The sequence below is a fragment of the Pieris napi genome, chromosome 4, assembly GCF_905475465.1.
Source record: "Pieris napi chromosome 4, ilPieNapi1.2, whole genome shotgun sequence".
In the NCBI taxonomy this organism is placed as follows: Eukaryota; Metazoa; Arthropoda; class Insecta; order Lepidoptera; family Pieridae; genus Pieris; species Pieris napi.
The window spans coordinates 5,315,214-5,337,518 of record NC_062237.1 but is presented as its reverse complement, the minus strand read 5'-3'; the positions used below and the strand labels follow the sequence as shown (position 1 = coordinate 5,337,518).

The following is a 22,305-nucleotide window of genomic DNA, read 5'->3' as shown; positions in this document are numbered from 1 at the left end:
CTTGCAGGTAAAGCTGGGTATCGATTACGCGCTCCTGGCGCGCGCGCCATGAATGCCCGCTCCGAGAGTGCGTTCCGTGAAACGCGTTCCAAATATTTGAAGTGTATCAACTAAGCGCGCGTGGCGCGCGTGGCAACTGTTCCAGTGTTCGACCCTTCATCAAGGAAGCCAGTCAGCTTGGCTTTTAGATACTCTCAATTTTTCTCTTCTGTACGATAATAGGAGCACAGTCATTTTTTTCTTTAATTCCGGCATAGGGACTCCCATTTCACTACTGATTTCTCTCCAAGCATCTTCTCTAAGCGATTTAAGGCGGAAACATACTACTAAAACGCGACGCGACGTGTCGTGTCGACACCCGATGTCCATCGTGCACATTACCAACACGCGACACCACGACACGCTTGCAAATTCAAAAGTCATTTAGCTGATTTATTCCCCGCGCAATGTGCCAGCAAGTTTTTACCAATTTGAGGTTCAGATTCGAGGAATGTTTGCAGCGCAATGGTGCACACCTGGATGATGTTATTTTTAATAAATAAATTTCCCAGATGTCTATTTTAATTGAAATAAAAATTTTTGTGTATTGTATTTATTTTATTTTTAATTTTTTTTTTCAAATTCGCAAATCTTTCTGGCCCACCCTGTATTTTTCTAATAAACTGAATTGATTAACAGGTTATTTGTATTAACTAACAACATCCTAACTCCCTGTTTTTGTCCTTGTTTTGAGGTAATCTCATGTCATATAAAACAGAATATTGTTTCACCAACTCAATTAATTGTTCGTCGTTCATTTCGCCAAATAAATCCAAAAATATCTAAGTATATAAATTGACATTCGTGTCAAAAACTCGAAAGCATTGACGCATGACGTCATCATCACAACATCCACAACACGCCGATCCAAATCGATTGGATGTTACCGCGTGTGATCACATGGCGTGTTGTCTATGTGCATCTGACCATATTAAATATATGGGATTGATAAGTACTCTCATGCGTCGGATGGCGTGGTGTGGCGTCGCGTTTTGGTAGTATGTTTCCGCCTTTATTATGATACGAAGAACTTTTGCTATTCCACAGTAGTTCTTTTGTACCATATAGTTGTATTAATTTACGGCAACTTTGGTTATCCATAATTGGGAGCGCAACAAACACAAAAAAATACGATATGTCCGTCCCAATTGGCGCGCGCGCCACGATTGATGCGTGGTAAAAAACCGACACCCGTCGGAACGGACCGCTCCGCGTTCGGGCGCTCCAACGAACACATTGGCGCGCGTTCCAAAGTGGTATCCATTGCGCGCGGCTGGAGCGCGCGCCAATGTTCGCCCTCTTGGAGCGCGTAGTCGATACGCGGCTTAAGTCTACTTGTATGCTTCCATACCATTTTCCTTTCGTATCTTGATCTTTCTTCCACATTTCTAACCACAAATTTTGAATATTCTGGTCAATACATTGCAAGTAATCGGACATAGGAACATTCATTGTATTTCTAACGTCAACAGCATTAACTCCTTCATATGCAGTTTTATCAGCCATTTCATTGCCAGAGATACCTTTGTGGGAAGGTACCCATAGAAACAAAATTTGAATATTGTTATTGTGATATTGTTGAATTATTTGTTTAATGAAGTAAAGGATATAATTGGACTTGAATTTAACTGTAAGGGTAGTTAAAGCTGTTATCAAACTCAAAGAATCAGAAATTATTAAAAAATATTTAATATTATTGATTTCGCGAATACGCATTAATGCCTGATACACTGCATATGCCTCTGCCGTAAATATAGAGCAGGGTTCATGCAGAATAAAACTTGAAGAAAATTTTGCTTGTGGATCATATAGAGCAGCATGTACATAATCACTTGCTTTGCTCCCATCAGTGTAGATAACATAGTACATTGTATTTTCCTCCAAAAATTGAAGCATTTCCGAATTATTGTTTATTGTCTGTTGGACTACATTAATTGGATGTGAAATACACTGATAAGAGAAAGAGTAACATGGCCATGGACACTGTTTTCTAACTTTAGAAAAACTATTGTCTATTTCCAGAAATATATCGGACATTGTTGGAGAATTACCACATATTAGACCTTGTGCTGTTGTTAATGGTCTTCTTGGGGATCTATCTATATAAGGTACAATTTTGTTTATTACTTGAGTGTTGTTTGATGCTATTAATTTGAGACAGTATCTTTCAGCAAGTAAGATTCGCTTCAAAATCAAAGGCATCACTTTTGTCTCAACTTCCATGGCCCTTATGGGAGCTGAGCAAATAGCACCAGATATTATTCTTAAAGCCTTATTCTGCAATATGTCTAATTTATTTACATGAGAACTATTCATATAAGCGAGTGAGCTATAATCTAAGTGACTTCTAACAATACTTTTATACAATATTGACAATATTTTAGGGTCTGCACCCCATGTTACACCACAAAGTGATCTGATAACATTTAGTCCTGTGAGCATTTTTGGATATATGGTAGGGGAGCCCACGATGCTAAATGGGGATTTACTCGATTGTCGTAGAGACCTATTGGGATGCAAAGCTTAGATAAAAAGAAGAAAAAAATGTTATATGATAAATTCCTCTTCATCGGTGGGGGAAGCGGCTATAGATAGTTAAATATGTAAAAAAAAACTGTTGCATAGACATCCTCGAGCGCGTCAGATATTGATAGCATCTATGCCCTACGTATTTTTAATAATGTACGTATGTTAATCTGATCGTTTGCATGATGCGGGTGGTTGTATTTAAGGGTTGAAAATTAAAAAAAAAAAAAAATTATCGAGCGCGTCAGATTTTCTAAGGGAGTGTTAAGTGCACCAAAAAAAAGCTCTCATTCACTAATCTGACGATTTCGATGGGACGCAAACCCACAGCCATTTTCTTAATTTGCAAAAAAAAAATCGCAATTTTGAAATACTCAAGCGCGTCAGATTAAGATATATGTGGTTCATCTTTATGTTCTAAACGTACTGTCTCATAATCTAACGATTATCTAGAGGGATTCGCCTGATCTGCCAAAAAAAAAATAGAAAAACGGTTCACCTAAAGGGCCATCCCTGCAACTTCCCGCTAATTCCATTCCTGGGCGCTTAAAATTGATATTTTGAGCTCGCTGAGTTCAAAGAAATAACCTTTCTATGCATTTGAGCTCTCCCAGCTCGAAAGTCTGATAGAAGTTTCATAGAACACTATTTTTGGAATTTTCAAACCGCAATAACTTTTGAATGGATCAAGCAATTTTCACGCGGTTGGCGGCATTCGACGCAGTTTTATCATCCTCATAAATAATTTTGCAATTTTAATTGATCGAACCACAAATTTCGGAGTAATCCCGAAAAAACACTTTTTCGGGTTTCTTTCGTGTACTATATCTCTCGAACGAATCAACCGCTTTTGACCAGCTTGGTGGCGATCGACGTGGTTTTTCAAGCTCAAAGGCGGATTAGTTTTTGAAGTTGATTGATAAAGAAACCACTTTAAAAAAAAATATTTCTTATTTTTTTAAGATTTTTCAAAATTTCTCAAAATCTATCGGTCCGAATCGGTTCAAATTCACAGGAAATGTAATTTTGAGGGAAATATTTAGAACGCCGTTTAGTAGATTCCGATCGGTTTAAGGAAATGTAGGCATCACGCAGCTGCACGCATTTAACTTTATCGACGAATTTTTGTTATTTCGGCTTGCGGAAATCGTCAGATTATATATTTTTCATTATTCTTGAATTATTTCCTTCAAAATAAAAAAAAAATTAGCTACGCTCGAGAATGTCGAGATGACGTTTTTTTTTTACAACTTTGTTGCCCTCCCCTTTTTTTCCGTCACTCTCAAATTGTCAGATTAGTGGAATATACACTTTTTAGGATGTAATTAACTCACCCTACCTTAATCTGACGCGCTCGGGAATTTTTGATGGTCAATTTTTTTTTACTAAACTGATCCTATCTCCTTCACGTGCGGCTTTATATATGGGCCTCATATTTTGTGGAGGTACTTAACCGGGTACAAGGTATCCCCCTATATATTAATCTGCCGCGCTTTAGTAAATCCCGAAATCCCCTCTTGGGCTCCCCTACCAATATATTTAATATGTTCTTCAAAAGTTAGTTTTGGGTCTAGTATTATTCCTAAAAATTTCTTTGAAGTGACTCTATTTATAATTCCATTATTGTAAATAATATTTGAATTTGAGGCTTCATTGCCAAAAAACATAACACTACTTTTAGATGGGTTAATTTTTAAATGTAAACGATAATTATAATATTGTAATAGTTGAAATAAGGATTTGTTCATATTATCTATTGCAATCTCTAAGTTGTAATTACTACTGTATAATACAATGTCATCAGCAAATTGTAAAATATTTACATTCCTATTATTTACATATTTACAAATTTCACTTGTGTATATATTGTACAGTAATGGAGATAGTGTGGCACCCTGCATTGTACCTCTCGAGGCACATTTGGGTCCATATAGAATATTGTTATGCCTAGCATAGATTGTTCTGTTGTTCAAAAAATTAAAAATCCACTTACATAAGTGCCCGGGCACACCCAACCTAGACATGATTTGAACTAGTATACCAGGATCAACACTGTCAAAAGCACTTTGAACGTCTAGGAATATGCAAACTGTGTTTAATTTTCTATGTTTTGCATTTTTCAGGTCAGAGATTAAAGAGGTGAAACTGTCTGCACTACTACGCCCTCTACGGAAGCCATATTGTATATGTGGAATGAAACACTTAGATTCAACATACCAATCGAGACGGACTTTCACCATATTTTCGAATATTTTACCAAGACAGGATGACAAGGAAATTGGTCTATAAGAACTAGAAAACTCAGGACATTTGTCGGGCTTAAGTATTGGGACAACACATTGTGTTTTCCATGACTGTGGAATAGATTTATTACTCCAAAGCAAATTGAGGATGTTAAGAAACAACTTTTGGGCAGAAACATCTAAGTTTTTAATTACAATGTAAGGATAATCATCTAAGCCAGGAGTTGTATTTCGTCTAGAGTGCAAACTTGTTAAAAATTCAGACCATGAAAATGGATCCAGTAAAAATTTTGAATTTGGGTTATCATTGTTGATTTCAAAAACAATGTTCAGTTGATCTACTTCAATTAAGTTGCTATTATCTGATAATTTATCCAAGAGTGGAGATATAAACACATCTGTATATGATTTATTCTTAGGTCTTATGCCTTTGAACATTTTTAATAAATTCCAAATTTTACTTATGTGAGTATTTCTATTAAAAGTGTTACATAAGTTATTCCATCAAATTTTTTTCTGTTCTGAAATTGTTCTCTTTTTCTGGGCATCTTTTCTTTTGTAATTAATATAGTTTTCAATAGTAGGTTCTTTTCTATATACACTCGCGAGCAAACAAATCGACTCAAGCGCTACCTCTGCATTCAAAGATTGTTTTAAGTGAAATAATACAACATTTTAATAAAAATGATACGTCATTTGAAAGCTTGGAACCTAAGCTTTAAAAAAAACATCAACACGATTAAATAAAACGACTACCAACATGTTAATTTGCGAAATTAGGGCGTATGGGACAAATTACTCACTACGCTACCAGCCAGTTGCGCTACCCTCTACCCCTATAAAACCCCCTTTACCCTTCAACCTTTATCAGTCGCTTATCAACAGTTGACCAATACACTTCTCCGCAACCTGCATTCATTGTTTTCAAGAAACCATGGATACCACACCTCAAGAAGCCGCTCAAGTTTTTGTCCTTATTGCAACAAGGACTCAGTCAACGAGTAGTCGCTTCCCAGCTTCACTTGCGTCAATCTGCTGTATCCCGAGTATACAGACAATAGACAAGAGAGTGGAGTATTCACTCGGAGACCAACAACCAGCCGCCACCGTTGTACTTCTGAACGAGACGACCGTTTCATTGTCTCAACCTCCCTGCGAAATCGGCACCTTACGAGTGTCGACGTGCAGAGCGAGCTGAGACGTGTTCAAGGTATAGCTGTCAGCAAGTGGATAGCAAGAAGACGTCTGAAGGAAGCCAACCTGACTCCAAAAAGGCCTGCAACGGGCCCCAAATTGACTGCAGGCCACCGGCAAGCTCGGCTACAGTTTGCTCGAGAGCATCTTAACTGGAACTTTGGGCAATGGCGGTCGATCCTGTTGACTGACGAGTGCAGAATGTGTCTGCATGGCAGTGACAGGAGAGGCCGGGTCTGCAGGCGTCCGGGAGAGCGATTTTCCTAATGCTGATTCGCAGAAATCGTTGCCTATGGTGGCGGTTCTTGCATGATGTGGGCTGGTATCTTGTTGGAGGGTAAAACGAAGCTCGTTTTCGTGCCTGGAGTAGGCCGGAGAGCAGGACTGACAGCTGATGGGTACGTCACAAATATTCTCCTGGATCATGTTGTGCCCTACGCAGGATTTGTTGACAAAGACTTCATCCTAATGCATGACAATGCTCGATGCCACACAGCGCGCGATACTCAGCAGTTTCTTCGAGAAGTCGATTTGCGCACAATGGACTGGCCTGCGCTCAGTCCAGACATAAATCCCGTCGAGCATTTATGGGATGAGCTCAAACAAAGGGTACGAGCACGAAATCCAGCCCATTCGAGCCTTGAAGAATTGAAAGCAGCTTTGTTAGAGGAGTGGGAAGGTATTCCTCAAGACACCGTCAAAAAATGAATAAGGTCGATGAAGAACCGAATACGGGCTGTAATTAGGCCTAGGGGGCAATACCAATTAGTGAACCAATAAATGTTATACTCTTTAAGAAAAAAAAAAGGTGTTTTATTTGTCAATTCTGAACACAAGTCCTTTACCCAAAGTCCCATTTTTCCCCCATTTAAGTTCAGACACCAATAATAAAAAAAGGATACATGGATATTGATAATGATGACATCTCATAAAAGCTGAAGTTTTAAGCTTTCAAATGACATATCATTATAATTAAAATGTTGTATACTTTCCCTTAAAACAATCTTTGAATGCAGAGGTAGCGCTTGAGTCGATTTGTTTGCTCGCGAGTGTAGTTTAAGTGCATTATATGAAGCAATAACACTTTGTTCACATATACAATTCCACCAAGGAGATGGTGGTCTGCTTATGAAAGTGTTTGTTTTAGTGAGCTTTGGAATTGACATTTCTTTAAGAGTATCTAAATGAGAACAGAAATTATTATATGTTGAAATAGGATCATGTGATTGAAGTATCAAATCATTAAACATTGTTTTTGAAAGATCTGTGTTTGTTTCCCAGTCAGCTCTTTTATATATAAACCTATCTACAGGGGAATTTAGATGATATTTATCTATATCTAATGAAATCTCTGTTATTGTTGGATAATGGTAACTTCCCATTGTATCATCATGTACAGACCATTCACATAGTGGTGCGAGGCTACCACTGATGAAGCTTACATCAATGGCAGAAGCAGTTTGTCTAGGGCGATTTAAGGTTGTAGGTCTACCATCATTTAAAATACACAAATCTAAGTCATCAATTAAATTAAATAACTCCTGACCTCTACCTTTGGTTGACTGACAACCAAATGCAATATGATGAGCATTAAAGTCACCACTCATAAATATGGGCTTTGGTAGATCATTAATAATGTAATGGAGTCTATTAAATCGTATACGCCCACTTGAAGGTGGACAGTATATACAGAGAATTGTTAGACTACTATGTCCAGTTGATACAGATACAGCAACTGTTTGTATATCTTCATAAAATCTAGTATTTAATATATTATACTTAAGGTATGGTTTTATTAGTATTGCAACTCCATTATGTGCATTGTTTGAATTTTTGTTGTAAATATTATATCCTGGTATTTTAAAATTATTATCTTTAAACCATGTCTCATTTAGAAGGCAAATATCAATATTTTGTTGTTTTAAAAATTGTATTAATAAAGGTTTTTTACTATTTGCACTTTGAATATTAAACTGAACAATACGTAGCTTGGATTGTGTAGAACTAGGCCCTACACAATCCATTATGTTAAATTTTTTAATAATGCATCTTTTATAGTTTTCATATTAGTGGGTGTACTGTCATCTTTATTGGCTAATTCCACCAACGTCTGCACTAGGGCCATAAGTACATCGTTGTTGGAAATTATTCGATTTTTAAGGTCCTTAGAAGGGACTATTTTAACTTTATTTACATCCGACTTATTTGCAGGGATATTTACAGACTTATTTACAATAACATTACTATTTACAAGTTGTGGTTTTGGTGGTGGGAGTGGAGGGAAATCTGTTTCATTGGTGGTAACTTGTTTTGTTAAGGCAACACTTGCATAAGAAATGTTGCTTTTCTTTTCACTAATCTTCTTTATTTTGATAGGACATAATCTAGAAATCGCAAGATGAGGCCCACTGCAATTTATGCAGCTGATCTCAGTTGGTTTATCACATTGCTTATACAAGTGTTCACCTCCGCAAATACTACATCTTTGTTTCCCATTACAAATCTTAGCTGAATGATTGAATTTAAAACACCTATAGCACTGTAGTAAAGGTGGAATGTATTCGAAAACTCTGTACGAGAATAGATCGTATTGTACATTATTAGGCAGTACATTAGATAAGAAAGTGATGCTTACAGTTTGCAATGCAATGCGCTCTTGTCCTACCTTCTTTTTGCCACTATTTCATATATTGAAGAAAGTCTAGTATATAGTTCTTTGTTAGAGATGTTCGCTGGAACAAATCTAATTATGCCGGTTTTTTCAATTTGCGCTGCCGGTATGAACGCCTTCATGTCATATTTTGTCAGAAAAGTGGTATTGTTAATAAAATTATTTGCCGTATTATACTGCTTGAATAATACTGCTATTTTATTGGCATTCACCCTCTGAATGCCCGTCACACCTTTTATGTCCATTGCGAAAATATGATTTAAATATATAGGGCTCTTGTTGCCCAATCTATCGTCGTTTGTGGATTCCACATACACTTTAAAGTCTGTGTTGGTTGAGTTTTCCGGATAAAGTCTTTTATAGTTCGGTTTGTAATAGGGCAGATACGCATCTCGCTCATCGCCGCAGTCCGATCGTCCAGCGCCTACACCTCCTCCTTCATCCGTAGGCCTTGGCCGTTTTATTGAGGCGGGCGGGTGAGACCCGCCCCCCTCGTTTACCTCCATTGCTATTGTGCTTTTCAGCAGCTAATAGCAATATTTAAAATCACTTTAACTATAAAAAAATCACTATTTATAGAAAAAAATTAAAATTAAAGTTTAAAGACAACCGCGCTTTTTCAAGGTTCCCGCCAGAATCATCAATCCGACTTTCGAAGTTCTACGACAGATCTACGTAAGTAATAACTAATAAGTATGGCACAGATTAACAGCTAGCTTTGAAAGCGTCATACGCCGCACAGAATAGATACAACTTAGATTGGAACGTTAAAATAATACCAACGGCACTATTGGGATATTATTAGATTATCCTTCAATTATTTATTATTGATGTTGTTTTATGTATCTTAATTGTAATAGTTATATAACCACCTAAAATGAATGAATGCTTAAAAAATAATTTTAACATACATCCACATATACACATACCGACACATGCTGTATCGCCATATAATATATAACAAAAACGCGTCTTTACAAAACAAAACAGATTTTCGGTACAATGCGATAAAAACATGATTTGTCAATAATATTACCTAAGATTTTATTATATTTAAGTTTAGGTAAGTTTAAATGTGTTTTAGAGCAAGAGCCCACGACGGCCAGACCTTCGTTATTTATCTAATAAAAGCTAAAAGTTCTTATGTGCGTGTCCCCTATACAGGTAAGAACCTACCTTAAATTCGTTAAAGTATAAAGCTCAATTTTTTATATTTTATTAGGGATAACTTTATAAATCTCGTCATCCATTGCCAGACACTAATGAAAGTTGCTACCCCCTGCCAGAACTTTAATAACTTATAATTATACTTTCCTTAGAGTATAAAAGCTAAATTTTATATTATGTTACTTGGGGGCCTATGAAAAAATGTTACCTCAATAGCCGGACAGTTTTAATGGTTTTTACACCTTGCGAGACACATTGAAAGTCCGCTGTAGGTCCGAACGGGAGCGCTTAGTCGATTGCGATCTTTAAAGATACCCAATAAAAAAAAAAATTATTACGTTCATACCCATGTGATATATAGTAAAAAAAATAATTTTATTATTATAAAAACAAAGTATTATTACATGTAAAAAATACTCTTACACATGTAAGTAATACACGTAAAATAACGATTTTTTGGGAAGAATAAAAATAAAAATCAATCGTAATCTATTTATTCAGAACCATTAATACAATTCAAATATAATTCTTAATTTAAAACGCACCACAATAATTGAAAAATTAGCATAAACTATAATTGACACCAAATTACAAAATTCTTAAACTTCTACAATATTAGAATTCTAAAATTAAAGTACATATATTAATAAATTATTCAACCCGGCTCATTAAAGAAACGTATATATGGCGGCGCTAACCACGCATCACGCTTGCACACTAGTGCCTGCTCAAGTGCGAATTTCGTTTCTGTAATGAACTTGGAATTAATATTAAAAAATATTACAAAAATCAGGGTTTACAAAATACGAGCATTACATTACTATAAATACTTTAAAGCTGAACACCATAGAACACGTAACAAAATAATTTATGAGGCCGAAAGAAGAAAATAATAGAGAAGTTATGGGCAAGATTAATTTTGTCAAGAAATGCGTCAATGCCTTAAAAGTATGTAGTATATAGCCGATACAATATTTTCATAAAGTTTTACTGCAAGGGAGGTTTAGAAATCTAGACTGATATAAATAGGACTCCCTAGTGTCAAAAGTATATTCGACGTATGGAAGTCATACTTAGAGCTAAGTCGTTACTTACGAGCGTTACCAGAGACTGGTTTGAAAAGAAAAGCGACCAATAATTTTACTATTGAACTATAATGGTCGGGTTTGTATGAACGCGTGACTCGACAATTTTTTCATATTTCATGAATAAAGCTATTTACGCTTTAATGTTACAAATGTGTCGCCATAAAGTAAAGCTGAGTAGACATATTTATCCGCAAATATTCTATTCAAAGCAACTGTTATATGATTTAGCATACAAAAGTGTTTGTCCATAAATACATAGTCAAGATATCGTCTAAAAATATTAATAAAACCGATGCAAAACCGCAATAGCAAATTAGGCGTTGCAAACTTCTTATGAAACTCAAAGAAAATTAGCTTTTCTTTAAAAAGAGAATGCAAAGACGCCTGTGTCCAATCAATAAACGTACATTTCAATATAAAGGGGAAATAGGCCGCAATTCGTTATCCGTTGGGGTATTACAGAATAAAACCCAGTTACTAGAACAATGCTCTACATTTTTCCAATAAATGTAAAAAAATTACTTTATAAAGTTAATGTAAATATAGATTTAACTGCAGTTTTGTATTTAGTTGGGGTACTGCACCAATACTCTGCAACATTCAATAATGATTCCAGTCCTGGCGGAACTTTGCCCTATGCGAAATATCGTTCTAAAATTATTCACTATTGCTGCGTCTCAAAAAATTCTGGAGTCTATTGTAGTCGCGTGGTCAAATTCACATCGGAAACCAATTGAATTGGTTTATCAGAAAATGCTATTCACAAATTTAATTTATATTGTCTTTTCACTATATATTATTATGTCATAAATCGGTAGATAACTGAGTTTAATATATTTTAATTTAAATAAAGTCGTTAACGATTCGTTTGATTGTGATTGGTCAACACCTCTCGTCCAATCACAGACCGTCATTCCGTTTGGCCAATGACAATCATCTTCGTATCATCTTAAACTAAGTTTTTAAGACTTAGAACAAATTAGGCTACATAGACTTTGTTCCTTGCTAAAATACTGTTATATACGGTTGAAAACTATACTTCTCAAGTGACAATAAGTTTATGATTCGATCTATTGGGAAATTTATAATAATGTTTATTGATTAACTTGTTGACACACATTTGTATACACTCAAAAAACAATTAAACAGTACAAAAACATCAAAATATAATCCCTAAAAATAATTCTATATAAAAATACACTTTTCCATAACGCCATATATCTTATTTTATCATTTTCTTAAGGCGGGTCTCGAGTATGGATGAGTCTGCATTCGTTCCCTCGCTCGGACTGCTTTAAAACCAATTGATTTTTCATTTGAATTCGCCTTATGGCCTGTTAGTTGTTAATGACGTCACAGGACACACACAGGTTAGTTAATTAATACATGAAACAAAAACATCACATTATAAAAAACATATCAAGGGTTTTAAGAAACAAATCCTTAATAACTGTCGGTACTGTTCGATAGCAAAACTGTCGACAAAACCGCAATATAAAAAAATAATGGAGTTAGTGAGGATTATATGAATGTATAACGAATTTGTTATTACTCAAAATCCTTCTACCAATACACATAATATTTATGCCTATAATCAAATTAGTTATTTATAACCTAGAAAATTATTTACGGTTGAAAAATGCGTCGCCATTGTGGATTCGTTTCTTCAATGGTTGCGGGGTTTGAAAATAAAATTTTAACCTGTTTGTTTCCGTTTCATATTAAAAATAAATCAATTGTCTAACTAACCAATATCCTGTTAATATTAATATGCAATCCCTATCAGACAAATATGACAAGTTCAGACATAGCTCTGTATCGTTATTCGTTACACGTCAATTCAGTCGACAACTAATTAAGATCGCTTTCACTTCAATAAACTAATAATATATAATAATAATCATCAAAATTCATGTAGAACTATCAAACTAATCAAAACTAACTTAGGATTTTAATTAATAATAATAAATAAACAATCCAGTAGCGCTATATATATATGAGTCTTAGTATCACATAAATAAACAGCCTTATGTCTGACACATGTCATTGATTTTTGGGTTTAAGACGATGTTTTCCTTCACCGTAGCAGAAAGTGTTAATTGCAGATAGAGAAATAAGATTCCCTTGGTCCACAGCCGTGATTTGAACGCACGATCTCAGTCACACGATCAAACCACAGCCGACACTGGTATGAAGGATGCTAACTAACGATTTTTATTTTCTTTGTCATACTGAAATATATTTAGCTACTACCTTTAAGCATTTCATAAAACATACATAGATGTAAAGGCGTGTGGCAAGTGGTGAATAAAACTTTTGTTGCTGCATTTATATTCCATTATCAATTATGTTTTAGCAAAATATTGATATTTTGGTTTTACGCTTTTTGTGTCTAAAAAAGTTCCACATAGTCAGGACACCTTTACGGAACGGTTTTTTTAACAATTTTATTTATAAAAGGAATTTCACTTATAAGAAATTAATATTGCAACATACGAGAATACGACGATATTTTTAAAATTTTAAGGGACTCCGTAATACTACTGAGCAATACCTACATATCCAATTAGAAATATAAAATCTAAACTTCGTTAAACAAACATGCATTTTAGTACTACCACTCTTATCAACATTATCTATGTTAAAAAATTGCACCATACATTTATATACATACGTATTTAATTTTAAATTAGTTAAAATTGTTACGTGTCAGTCTATTACAACTTTATTAAAATTGAGACATTTTAATTAAATTCTGCAATTTTAAAATAAAAAATAATTACAAATAAAAATAACGTAAATTATAAAACGTTACCTTGACCATTCCTTTGCAACGATGTCCCATCTCTGGCAACACCAGAGCCGAAGCCAGCAAGAGGCCTTACTGCTACAGGTGCCGGGTTTCGTTTGAAGGGAATTGCTTTTCCGACTATCGGCTTCACTATTTTAGCTGTTGAAATTATTATTTTATAATGTCATTTATTTTGTCGATGTATGGAAAACTTTTAAGGAAAATAATATTCTTAGAAAACAATCTCCACGAGCAAGTTGGACCGAGTGAGGGGTAACAGAGAGGAGTGGAACTGGGAACACCGGGGGTATGCTGCGATTGGCTCTCGGACGTGACGTACGCTTTTAGTGTTTTTTTTTTAGTTTAGTTGTGCTAATTATATTGTTGTTCTATTGAGTTGTGTAAAATATTATTTCTGGTTGAGTATAATTTTCATTGTGGTAATTAGTTAATTAAAAATTGTTTTGTAAGGAATAAAACTTCCTAGGTTAAGTGTTTTGTTTCTTTTAATATTTATCGTTTGTGATTTCTAAGAATATTATATATAAAGAGTAATTTTGATTAAAAAAAACTACTCTAAAACTAATTTTCGAAAAATGCGAAACATAGAAATAAATAATGTAAGCTATCGTTTTACAATAAATTTAGTGTTAATATTACTTATTCTTATTTTTCTTATTTTGGAATTTAGCATTCATTTTGATTCATGAACGATTAGCCTTAGTTATTTTTAATTAATTTTATAATTTATGATTTTAACTGATAAATTTATTTTTGTTAATTTAGTTAAGCATTTTCCCGTTAAAATGTTTTTTCCTTACTAGGGTTGCCTGGAAGACGACGCTTAACGATTAGGTGGTTCGTTGCATCGTGAATAATTTATATTTAATGTAAGGAAGTTTAAATAAATAAAATAATTTGCTAAGATAAACAAAGTTCGATTCCCGGCTAAGCAATAATTGTGTAACTCAGAAAACGAAATTTACTTAACAAAAAATCAATGAACAATATCTCATACGCAACATAGACTTACCTCTGTCATTAAAATTGTTTGTACGGGTGATTGTATTCGTCCTATCCATCAGAGTTTTAATCGGTTGACTGTTCGGTTCTACCTTCACAGTTTTCTTCCAGTCCATTTTATTTGCCATAACAAATGTTGAATTCAAACAGTTCGGATCAATAGTGCTATAATTATCAACATCTGATGACTGACTCAGTTCTTTTTTTACCTTCTTCGCTGAATTCATGGCTTGTTTCACATCCATGCTCTCAAATGAATCATTAATAATGATTGTTTCATTATTTATCAGCTTGATAGGAGTGCCTTTAGTGAATGTCCCTTTACGCTTCTTTGCTGAAGGGAGTGGCTCAATATTTTCAATGTTAGTTTTAACTGATATTGAAAATAGAGAGCCCTCTTCACTATCAGTCACTAAGTCTATGTTCTCTTCATGATCAAAGTTGATACCACTGATTGGCTTTTCTAAATCTAGTGATGACACAAATTTGAATAAGTCATCGTTATCCGGTACCTCATCGGACCACACTATACCCTTGACCGACTTTGCTTTCTTCATAATCTCTAGATATTCATTGGTCAACGCAGGAGTGGCTCTATCATAACCTTTTAAAGTTAGATAAAGCTTCTTCAGCATACTGGGCATTTCGCTAACATAGTCTGTGAAGGATTTAATTTCCTGGTGCTCGATGGCTAGAAGCTTGTATCGTAGATGGTCTCTGGCTTCAACTAATTTTAGTTTGGCTTGGGTCTGTAGTTTCTGGACAAAGTCTATGAGTTCTGGATGGTCTGCAACAGCCTGATTGTACATTAAATTCAACTTCTTTTGGCTCTCATTCCATTCGCTCCAAGTAGAAAGTACTTTGGCATCGAGTAGTGCACATTGCTTCACGTAACTTTCAGCGGCACGTTCTTGACGAGGAATATCTTCTACACACATCTAAAAAAAAAGCATTTTTATCTCTATATATATAAAATTCTCGTGTCACAATGTTCGTTCCCATACTCCTCCGAAACGGCTCGACCTATTATTATGACATTTTTTATGCATATTCAGTAAGTCTGAGAATCGGCTTCAATCTATCTTTCAAACTCCAAGTGATAAGGGGTGTCCGACCCAAATAATTTTTTTATTTCTTGGATAAAATTTTAATTTTTTATGATAAATAAAACCCCTATTTTTATCCTTCTACGACCAACCCCTATTGGCTATTATATTGTAAATTTAAAACTTATGACTTGAACTCGGAGGTTTATACTATATAACATAGAGAAAAATTCACAGAAAAACCTAAAAAGTTTTCATTCCGGAAAACCGTCTCTGGGGTAGTATAGCAAAATGTTCCAATGTTGGTATGTACTAAAATATTATAGACCACAAGCCCATGAACAAAAAATACCTGTGAAATGACCCAACGTGAATTACGCTTAGAAGGCTGTTACTATATCTGAAAATAGCTCTGAGCACTATGCCGTCATTTCTGAGCGGTACATGTGAGTACGTGAGTGAATGGACTTTCTCATGTACAATGGGGGAATTTCGACTAATTATTAATGTACGGCTTTGTTATAAGTGTATAGATGATTAAAAATAAATGTCGAAAAACCTAGTGCCGTACAAAAGTGATGGTGCCGGAAGTCGGTGCAAATTTTTAATTCGACGACAGTTGCAGAAGCAATATAGGTCATTTATTACTGTACGGCATTTGTGTGATTCCTTTTGGACACATATACAGATACTTTACCCGTAAACGCCGTACATATTTCGAGCGGAGCGGTCGAAAGCCAAGGGTCGGAACCCTACCCCTACACCCATATACCCTAAGGTCATTGTAAAATGTACGGCAACATGTTCAAAATATTATTTAACACGGACAATAATGTTTTATAACTATGCCGTCCAAATATTATAGTTAATATTTGTGTAATTAAATATTTATCGAAATTTCAGGATTTACCAAGTTCTTACTGCTGTAAGATCAGAGAATAATGTACGGCAACTTGTTTTTTTACATAATATTACTAAATATTACCGTCGTACATTATAGCCGTTCATTATAAATGGTAACAAATAAAAATATTATGATAATAAATATATGAGATTTCCGAAATTTAGATGACTTTTCAAATGCTCCTAGAGTAATATGGGGAGTAAATATTTTATATGTAACAAATATAAATAAACAAAAAAAACCAGATGCCGTACATTTTACTCCAGATTATTCTTTACAGCTGATAAAAACTTCGACGACGTTTGAGGTGTTCCTTAAGGTCATTAATAACTGTACATATCTGAGTATACTACCATAAGGCTGTAAAGTATATTTACAGCCTTATCGTACCAGCAGAGAGAGGTAAAGGAAAAATATTTTTAACAAAAATATATATAATACAGGGCGTCCCAAAGTTATGAGACACAAAGGGAAAGTACCTTAAATATCGCAGATAGGGTATTTTACTAAAAGAAGACTTTATGTTATTTATAAAAGTTAGTAATTCTGCATTCAAAGATTTTTTAAAAACTACTTGCCTCGTCTGGAAATCGAACCGGCTTAAATTTAAAAAAAAACACCCTTACTTTTATGATGCCAATCGAAAGAATGGCCAAAACCTAATAACTTTTCTAAAGTAACAGACTCGTAGGGGATTTTTTTAGGCCGAATACGATAGATGATGTTTTTAATTTGATTAAAAAGATACATTCACGCTGTTCCTTTCTTTTAAAATACTATGTTACTTAAGAAGAGTTATTAGTTTTTGGCCATTCTTTCGATTGGCATCATAAAAGTAGGGGTGTTTTTTTTTACATTTAAGTCAGTTCGATTCCCAGACGAAACAAGTAATTTTTAAAAAATCTTTGAATGCAGAATTAATAACTTTTAAAAATAACAAAGTCTTATTTTAGTAAAATACCCTATCTACGATATTTAAGGTACTTTCCCTTCATTTCCCATAACTTTGGGACGCCCTGTATTGGTAGGCGGTGGTAGCGGACTATCGAAAGTGTACGGCATTTATCTTTTATTGAAGATTGTCTAAAGTATTAATAACCTGTGTTATTGCCGTACAGATAAAAGTCACCGGAAATGACTCTTTTCTGAGAAAAGTAATTTACCCCATACACCTATGTGTTCCACAAAAAATGTACGGCATGCTGGAAAATGTTATCTATTTGTGAAGTACTCTCAATATCATTTAATTTTATGTTGATTCATATCATCATCACCTATATGCTAATCAGACATATGTTGCGACCCTTGGCTTTCGACCGCTCCGCTCGAAATATGTACGGCGTTTACGGGTAAAGTATCTGTATATGTGTCCAAAAGGAATCACACAAATGCCGTACAGTAATAAATGACCTATATTGCTTCTGCAACTGTCGTCGAATTAAAAATTTGCACCGACTTCCGGCACCATCACTTTTGTACGGCACTAGGTTTTTCGACATTTATTTTTAATCATCTATACACTTATAACAAAGCCGTACATTAATAATTAGTCGAAATTCCCCCATTGTACATGAGAAAGTCCATTCACTCACGTACTCACATGTACCGCTCAGAAATGACGGCATAGTGCTCAGAGCTATTTTCAGATATAGTAACAGCCTTCTAAGCGTAATTCACGTTGGGTCATTTCACAGGTATTTTTTGTTCATGGGCTTGTGGTCTATTAGGCTAAGTTAAATCACATTAAGGAGAAACGATGTTCGCGGGGGCAGCTAGTTTACATAATATATTATTCAATACAATACAATTATGCCAGTGGCACTACACCCAGTGTAGGTATTGGTCTCAGATTTCTGTATTTGTTTCATGATAATTTTCTTTCTTAATAGGAAAGTAGGTAATCAGCCTTCTGTGCCTGACACAACTAACAACTACATTACATTGGCGAACAGCCATGATTCAAAAGCACTTCAGATTGGTAAAGCGCACGCACTTCTTTTTTTATTGCCCTTGTGATATTATACTATCTTTATTACCTGTTGCATATGTTCAGTGGAGCACCGATGAGCCAAATCTGCGAGGTGCTGGAAGGCCCGCGTTCCCAGATGTTGACGTAACGCTAGTACGCGCTGTTGGCACATGTTTGCTATTAGACGACTTTCAATCGCAGCGTGTTCGCTTTCAACTGATTGTATGCGCTGTCGCCATTGCTGAGACACTGTAAAATAGAGGTACATTAAAATTCGAGACGCGCCGTTACCGCTCTTCAAAACTAAAATTACGACTTGATAAACTCCTAATTTGGCTGGCAAAGCTCTCGCCTTCTGGCAATGGACGGTATCAATTAACATCAAATTTAACTTAATTACCTCTTTGATATAATAAAAATGAGTTTCTATAAAAGCACCTTCGAAAAGTAATAACCAAACACTAGGCTACGCCATGAGAAAAGGACCAACAAAATTATAAAAACAATTAAACTGTACAAAAAAATTATATACATAAAAAGATTTTTTTTATTAATACTACACAGTTATCAACTTAGCTTTAAGCTGCTCTGTCTGATTTTACAAGTCCAATTACTCATTATACAACACACACAAATTACAAACAACTAAATTTTCAACCCAAGCCAACTGGCATTCAAAATAAGTTTCATAATTACAAATAATAAAGCGACGTTTTTTTACTAAATTTTCATGTAAAACACAGTTTTAAATATAAATCAATTAACTTACATTTTTCCTTAACTCCATCAGACTCTTTGACAGTCTTCATAGATGACAGAGATAATTTGGCTTCCAACTCTTTAATTTTCTTCTTAAGCTCCTCATTTATCTTGACATATTGTGACGCCCGTATATCACCATCAACAATATTCTTTTTAATTGATAGTTGGATTTTATTTGCTCTTGCAGCGTATTTGAGTGTGTTGTATGTGTCTTCATATGTTATACTTGATGGGGATACATTGGCGATCATAACTGTCTTACAGTTGCCACCAAGACTGTCTTTAAGAAGACGAGTCAATTTTGAATCTCTAAAAAGTTACACATAAATATATTTAAAGATATTTTGACATTCCAGCTATTTTCCTTGAGCAGTCAACATTACAAATGACAATCTACTCAATTTCTTCATAGAGAAAATAATTAAAAATTGGATTTAATAAACTCACTAATGATAAAAACACCAAGAATATTATATTGTAAAATACTTATATAAAACATACCTGTAAGGAATATAATTGCTTCCGTCAGCCAATTTGTTGATGCAATTACCAAGTGACAAGAGACTTTTATTAATATTAGCACCTTCTTTAAACCGGTCTCCTCTACAACCAGTAGCTGATGCGCGCTCACTACCAGCAAGATCTATCATAGATAATTTTACCACACGAAGCTGGCTGCTAATCTTATACCGCATTTTAACATACACCTAAAACAATGATTTTCACATTAACTTACATTTTCAAATGAATCTAAGGTTAATATAAAAATGATAGTATTTATTTAGTCTTTTTGTTAGACAAATATATTAATAATTTCAAAGTACCAAAACTTGCATAAACCAACCTGAAACACAGCATGACTCCTAGAGCTTTCGGCATTAGCATCAGTAGGATGTTGTGTTCTGTTTTTATTTCCATCTTCAAGCATGTTAAGAAGCTCTCTAGCTGTTTGAATGGAATGAAGGCTGAGACCAGCTACCATCACCCCATATTTTGAGTCTTCCCGAAGTTGGAGTGGAGTAGAAGAAGGTTTAAGCAGGTCATACACATTTTCATTATAAACCTAAAAAGGCAAAAAAGGTTTCAATATAAAGTAGTAGCATTGAAAAGTAACGCTTACTAGGATACTTACCTCAATATATGACACTCCAATATCAAAATCTCTATCCTTCTCGAATGACTCAATTGTGTAAAACAAGTGCTCCATTGTTAAATAAGTAATACCAGGATTCTCTTGAGTTCCAATCATAGTAAACGTTTTCCCAGCCCCAGTCGCTCCATATGCGAAGACTGAACAATTATACCCCTCCATTAGAGATGAAATAATCTCCTTTGTTGTGGTTTCAAATACATCTTGATTTGAGGCTTCCTGACCACAAACATCATCGAAGACAAACTTTAACTCTTTGTTAGCACGTTTCAGAAAGTTCTTGTTAGGCTGCTGGACTCCCTGATAAAAGAAAGGTCTGGTTTCTTCCTTCGGATCAAACACTAACATTTTGTCATCAACAACGTCTACAACAATACGATTGTTCGACTGCATTTCTTTCATATTTAAGGGACGAACCCTCACCACTACTTTAATATTAGCAGACATGTTTTGTGTGGACCCGGTTTTCGAGGGAGCAGCTACCGAACCCTTTTTCGCGCCCAAGCCAGGGCCTTTTTGCAGTCCCACCATCTTTATATCACTCACAAGCTACATACATTTAAGTTATTAATAACTTTAGAAACACTTATAATATACTGTTTAACTTTCTACCATTTAGATACTAAAAAGTACTTTTCGTTAAAATTATCAGAACACTTTCTCACTGCATTCATCAATTGATTGCCGTTCGTTAATCGTTTGATTTGAAAATAATCGAAGGCACCAACCGTCAAATTTTGAAACTGATATGACAAGCGATGCTGTATACCAGGCACAGACTACTAAATTAATTAGGCTAGTTGGCTGCGACATTTATTTCTATGCATTGATCAAGTACATATTGTTATATCTGTGGTTACTGGCCACTTAATTTTTTTTACCTTAGGTGTATAATAAGAATGTAAATGTAAGACTTATTAAGGTTGGTGTATAATTCTGTCATTAGAAGTGTACTGGATTTTGGGACCTTTTTCTTAGATCCAGGTAATGTATAACAAGTGAATGTATAACAGCGGCGAGTACTTTGATATAAATTGTCACCCCGGGGAAGAGTATCAATATAAAAAAAGAACAATTATATCTACGGCTAGTGATACTGAAACAGAATCTGATTCTGTTGCCATCCACTAAAACTCAGAATAAAAAATTGTATTGCTTTTCTTTACCCTATTTTCTCATCTTATCCCTGTAAGTAGGTAGAACACCGCTTATATCAATACTAATATTATAAAGAGGAAAGGTTGATTTTTTGTTTGTTTGAAATGAATAGGCTCCGAAACTACTGGACTGATTTCAAAAATTCTTTCACCGTTGGCAAGCTACACTATTCCCGAATGACATAGGCTGTTTCATTGTCAAAAAAATTAGGGATGCTTACTAAAACTTGAATAATCTAACCCAAGGTGTAAAAAAATATACAAAAAACTTCCTTCAATCGTGTGCGCTGCGAAAACTATTAATGATAGAACAAAATGATGTATTACATTTTTTAGGACACATCACTATCTATAAAAATTTTCGCGACAGCATGTCTCTATCTTTTATAGTTACGTCACAATAAGCATCCTTTTATTATTTTTTTTTTATTAAAATACCACCGCTAGAAAAGGCTCTTTATTCGTACCTAGGCATTGATCCTTATCAAAATAATTACCAACGTTTCACATAAGCTACAATTTAATGGCATAACCACCAAAAAAGCATGGTGGATTGGTGTTCTCCTGCCTGTTCT

General features: G+C 34.7%; 1 protein-coding gene across 3 annotated transcripts; it reads right to left on the bottom strand.

Annotated features, from left to right (window-relative positions):
- Nucleotides 1-10,318: 10,318 nt before the first annotated feature.
- Nucleotides 10,319-21,314, bottom strand: LOC125048975 (kinesin-like protein KIF18B). Of its 3 annotated transcripts, none has more exons than XM_047647961.1 (8): nucleotides 20,556-21,314; nucleotides 20,268-20,486; nucleotides 19,925-20,130; nucleotides 19,431-19,732; nucleotides 18,729-18,910; nucleotides 14,753-15,680; nucleotides 13,744-13,878; nucleotides 10,319-12,220 (listed from the first exon to the last, which is right to left on the bottom strand). In XM_047647961.1, the coding sequence occupies exons 1-8, from the start codon at nucleotides 21,102-21,104 to the stop codon at nucleotides 12,159-12,161; spliced, it is 2,583 nt and encodes an 860-aa protein (XP_047503917.1). In that variant the 5' UTR covers nucleotides 21,105-21,314; the 3' UTR covers nucleotides 10,319-12,158. The 3 variants fall into 3 exon arrangements, with proteins under 3 accessions (XP_047503917.1, XP_047503918.1, XP_047503916.1); XM_047647962.1 differs by having other exon boundaries at nucleotides 10,319-12,217; XM_047647960.1 differs by having other exon boundaries at nucleotides 10,319-12,262; nucleotides 20,556-21,313.
- Between the last annotated feature and the right edge of the window lie 991 nt (nucleotides 21,315-22,305).

Bases quoted from the DNA above. Each gene is read 5' to 3' on its own strand.
- LOC125048975 (XM_047647960.1), bottom strand. From the start codon at position 21,104: ATGGTGGGACTGCAAAAAGGCCCTGGCTTGGGCGCGAAAAAGGGTTCG. The intron at 20,487-20,555 runs GTAAGTATCCTA...TTGCCTTTTTAG, and splicing joins TTGGAGTGTCATATATTGAG to GTTTATAATGAAAATGTGTA. The intron at 19,733-19,924 runs GTATGTTTTATA...GTAACTTTTTAG, and splicing joins AGCAATTATATTCCTTACAG to AGATTCAAAATTGACTCGTC.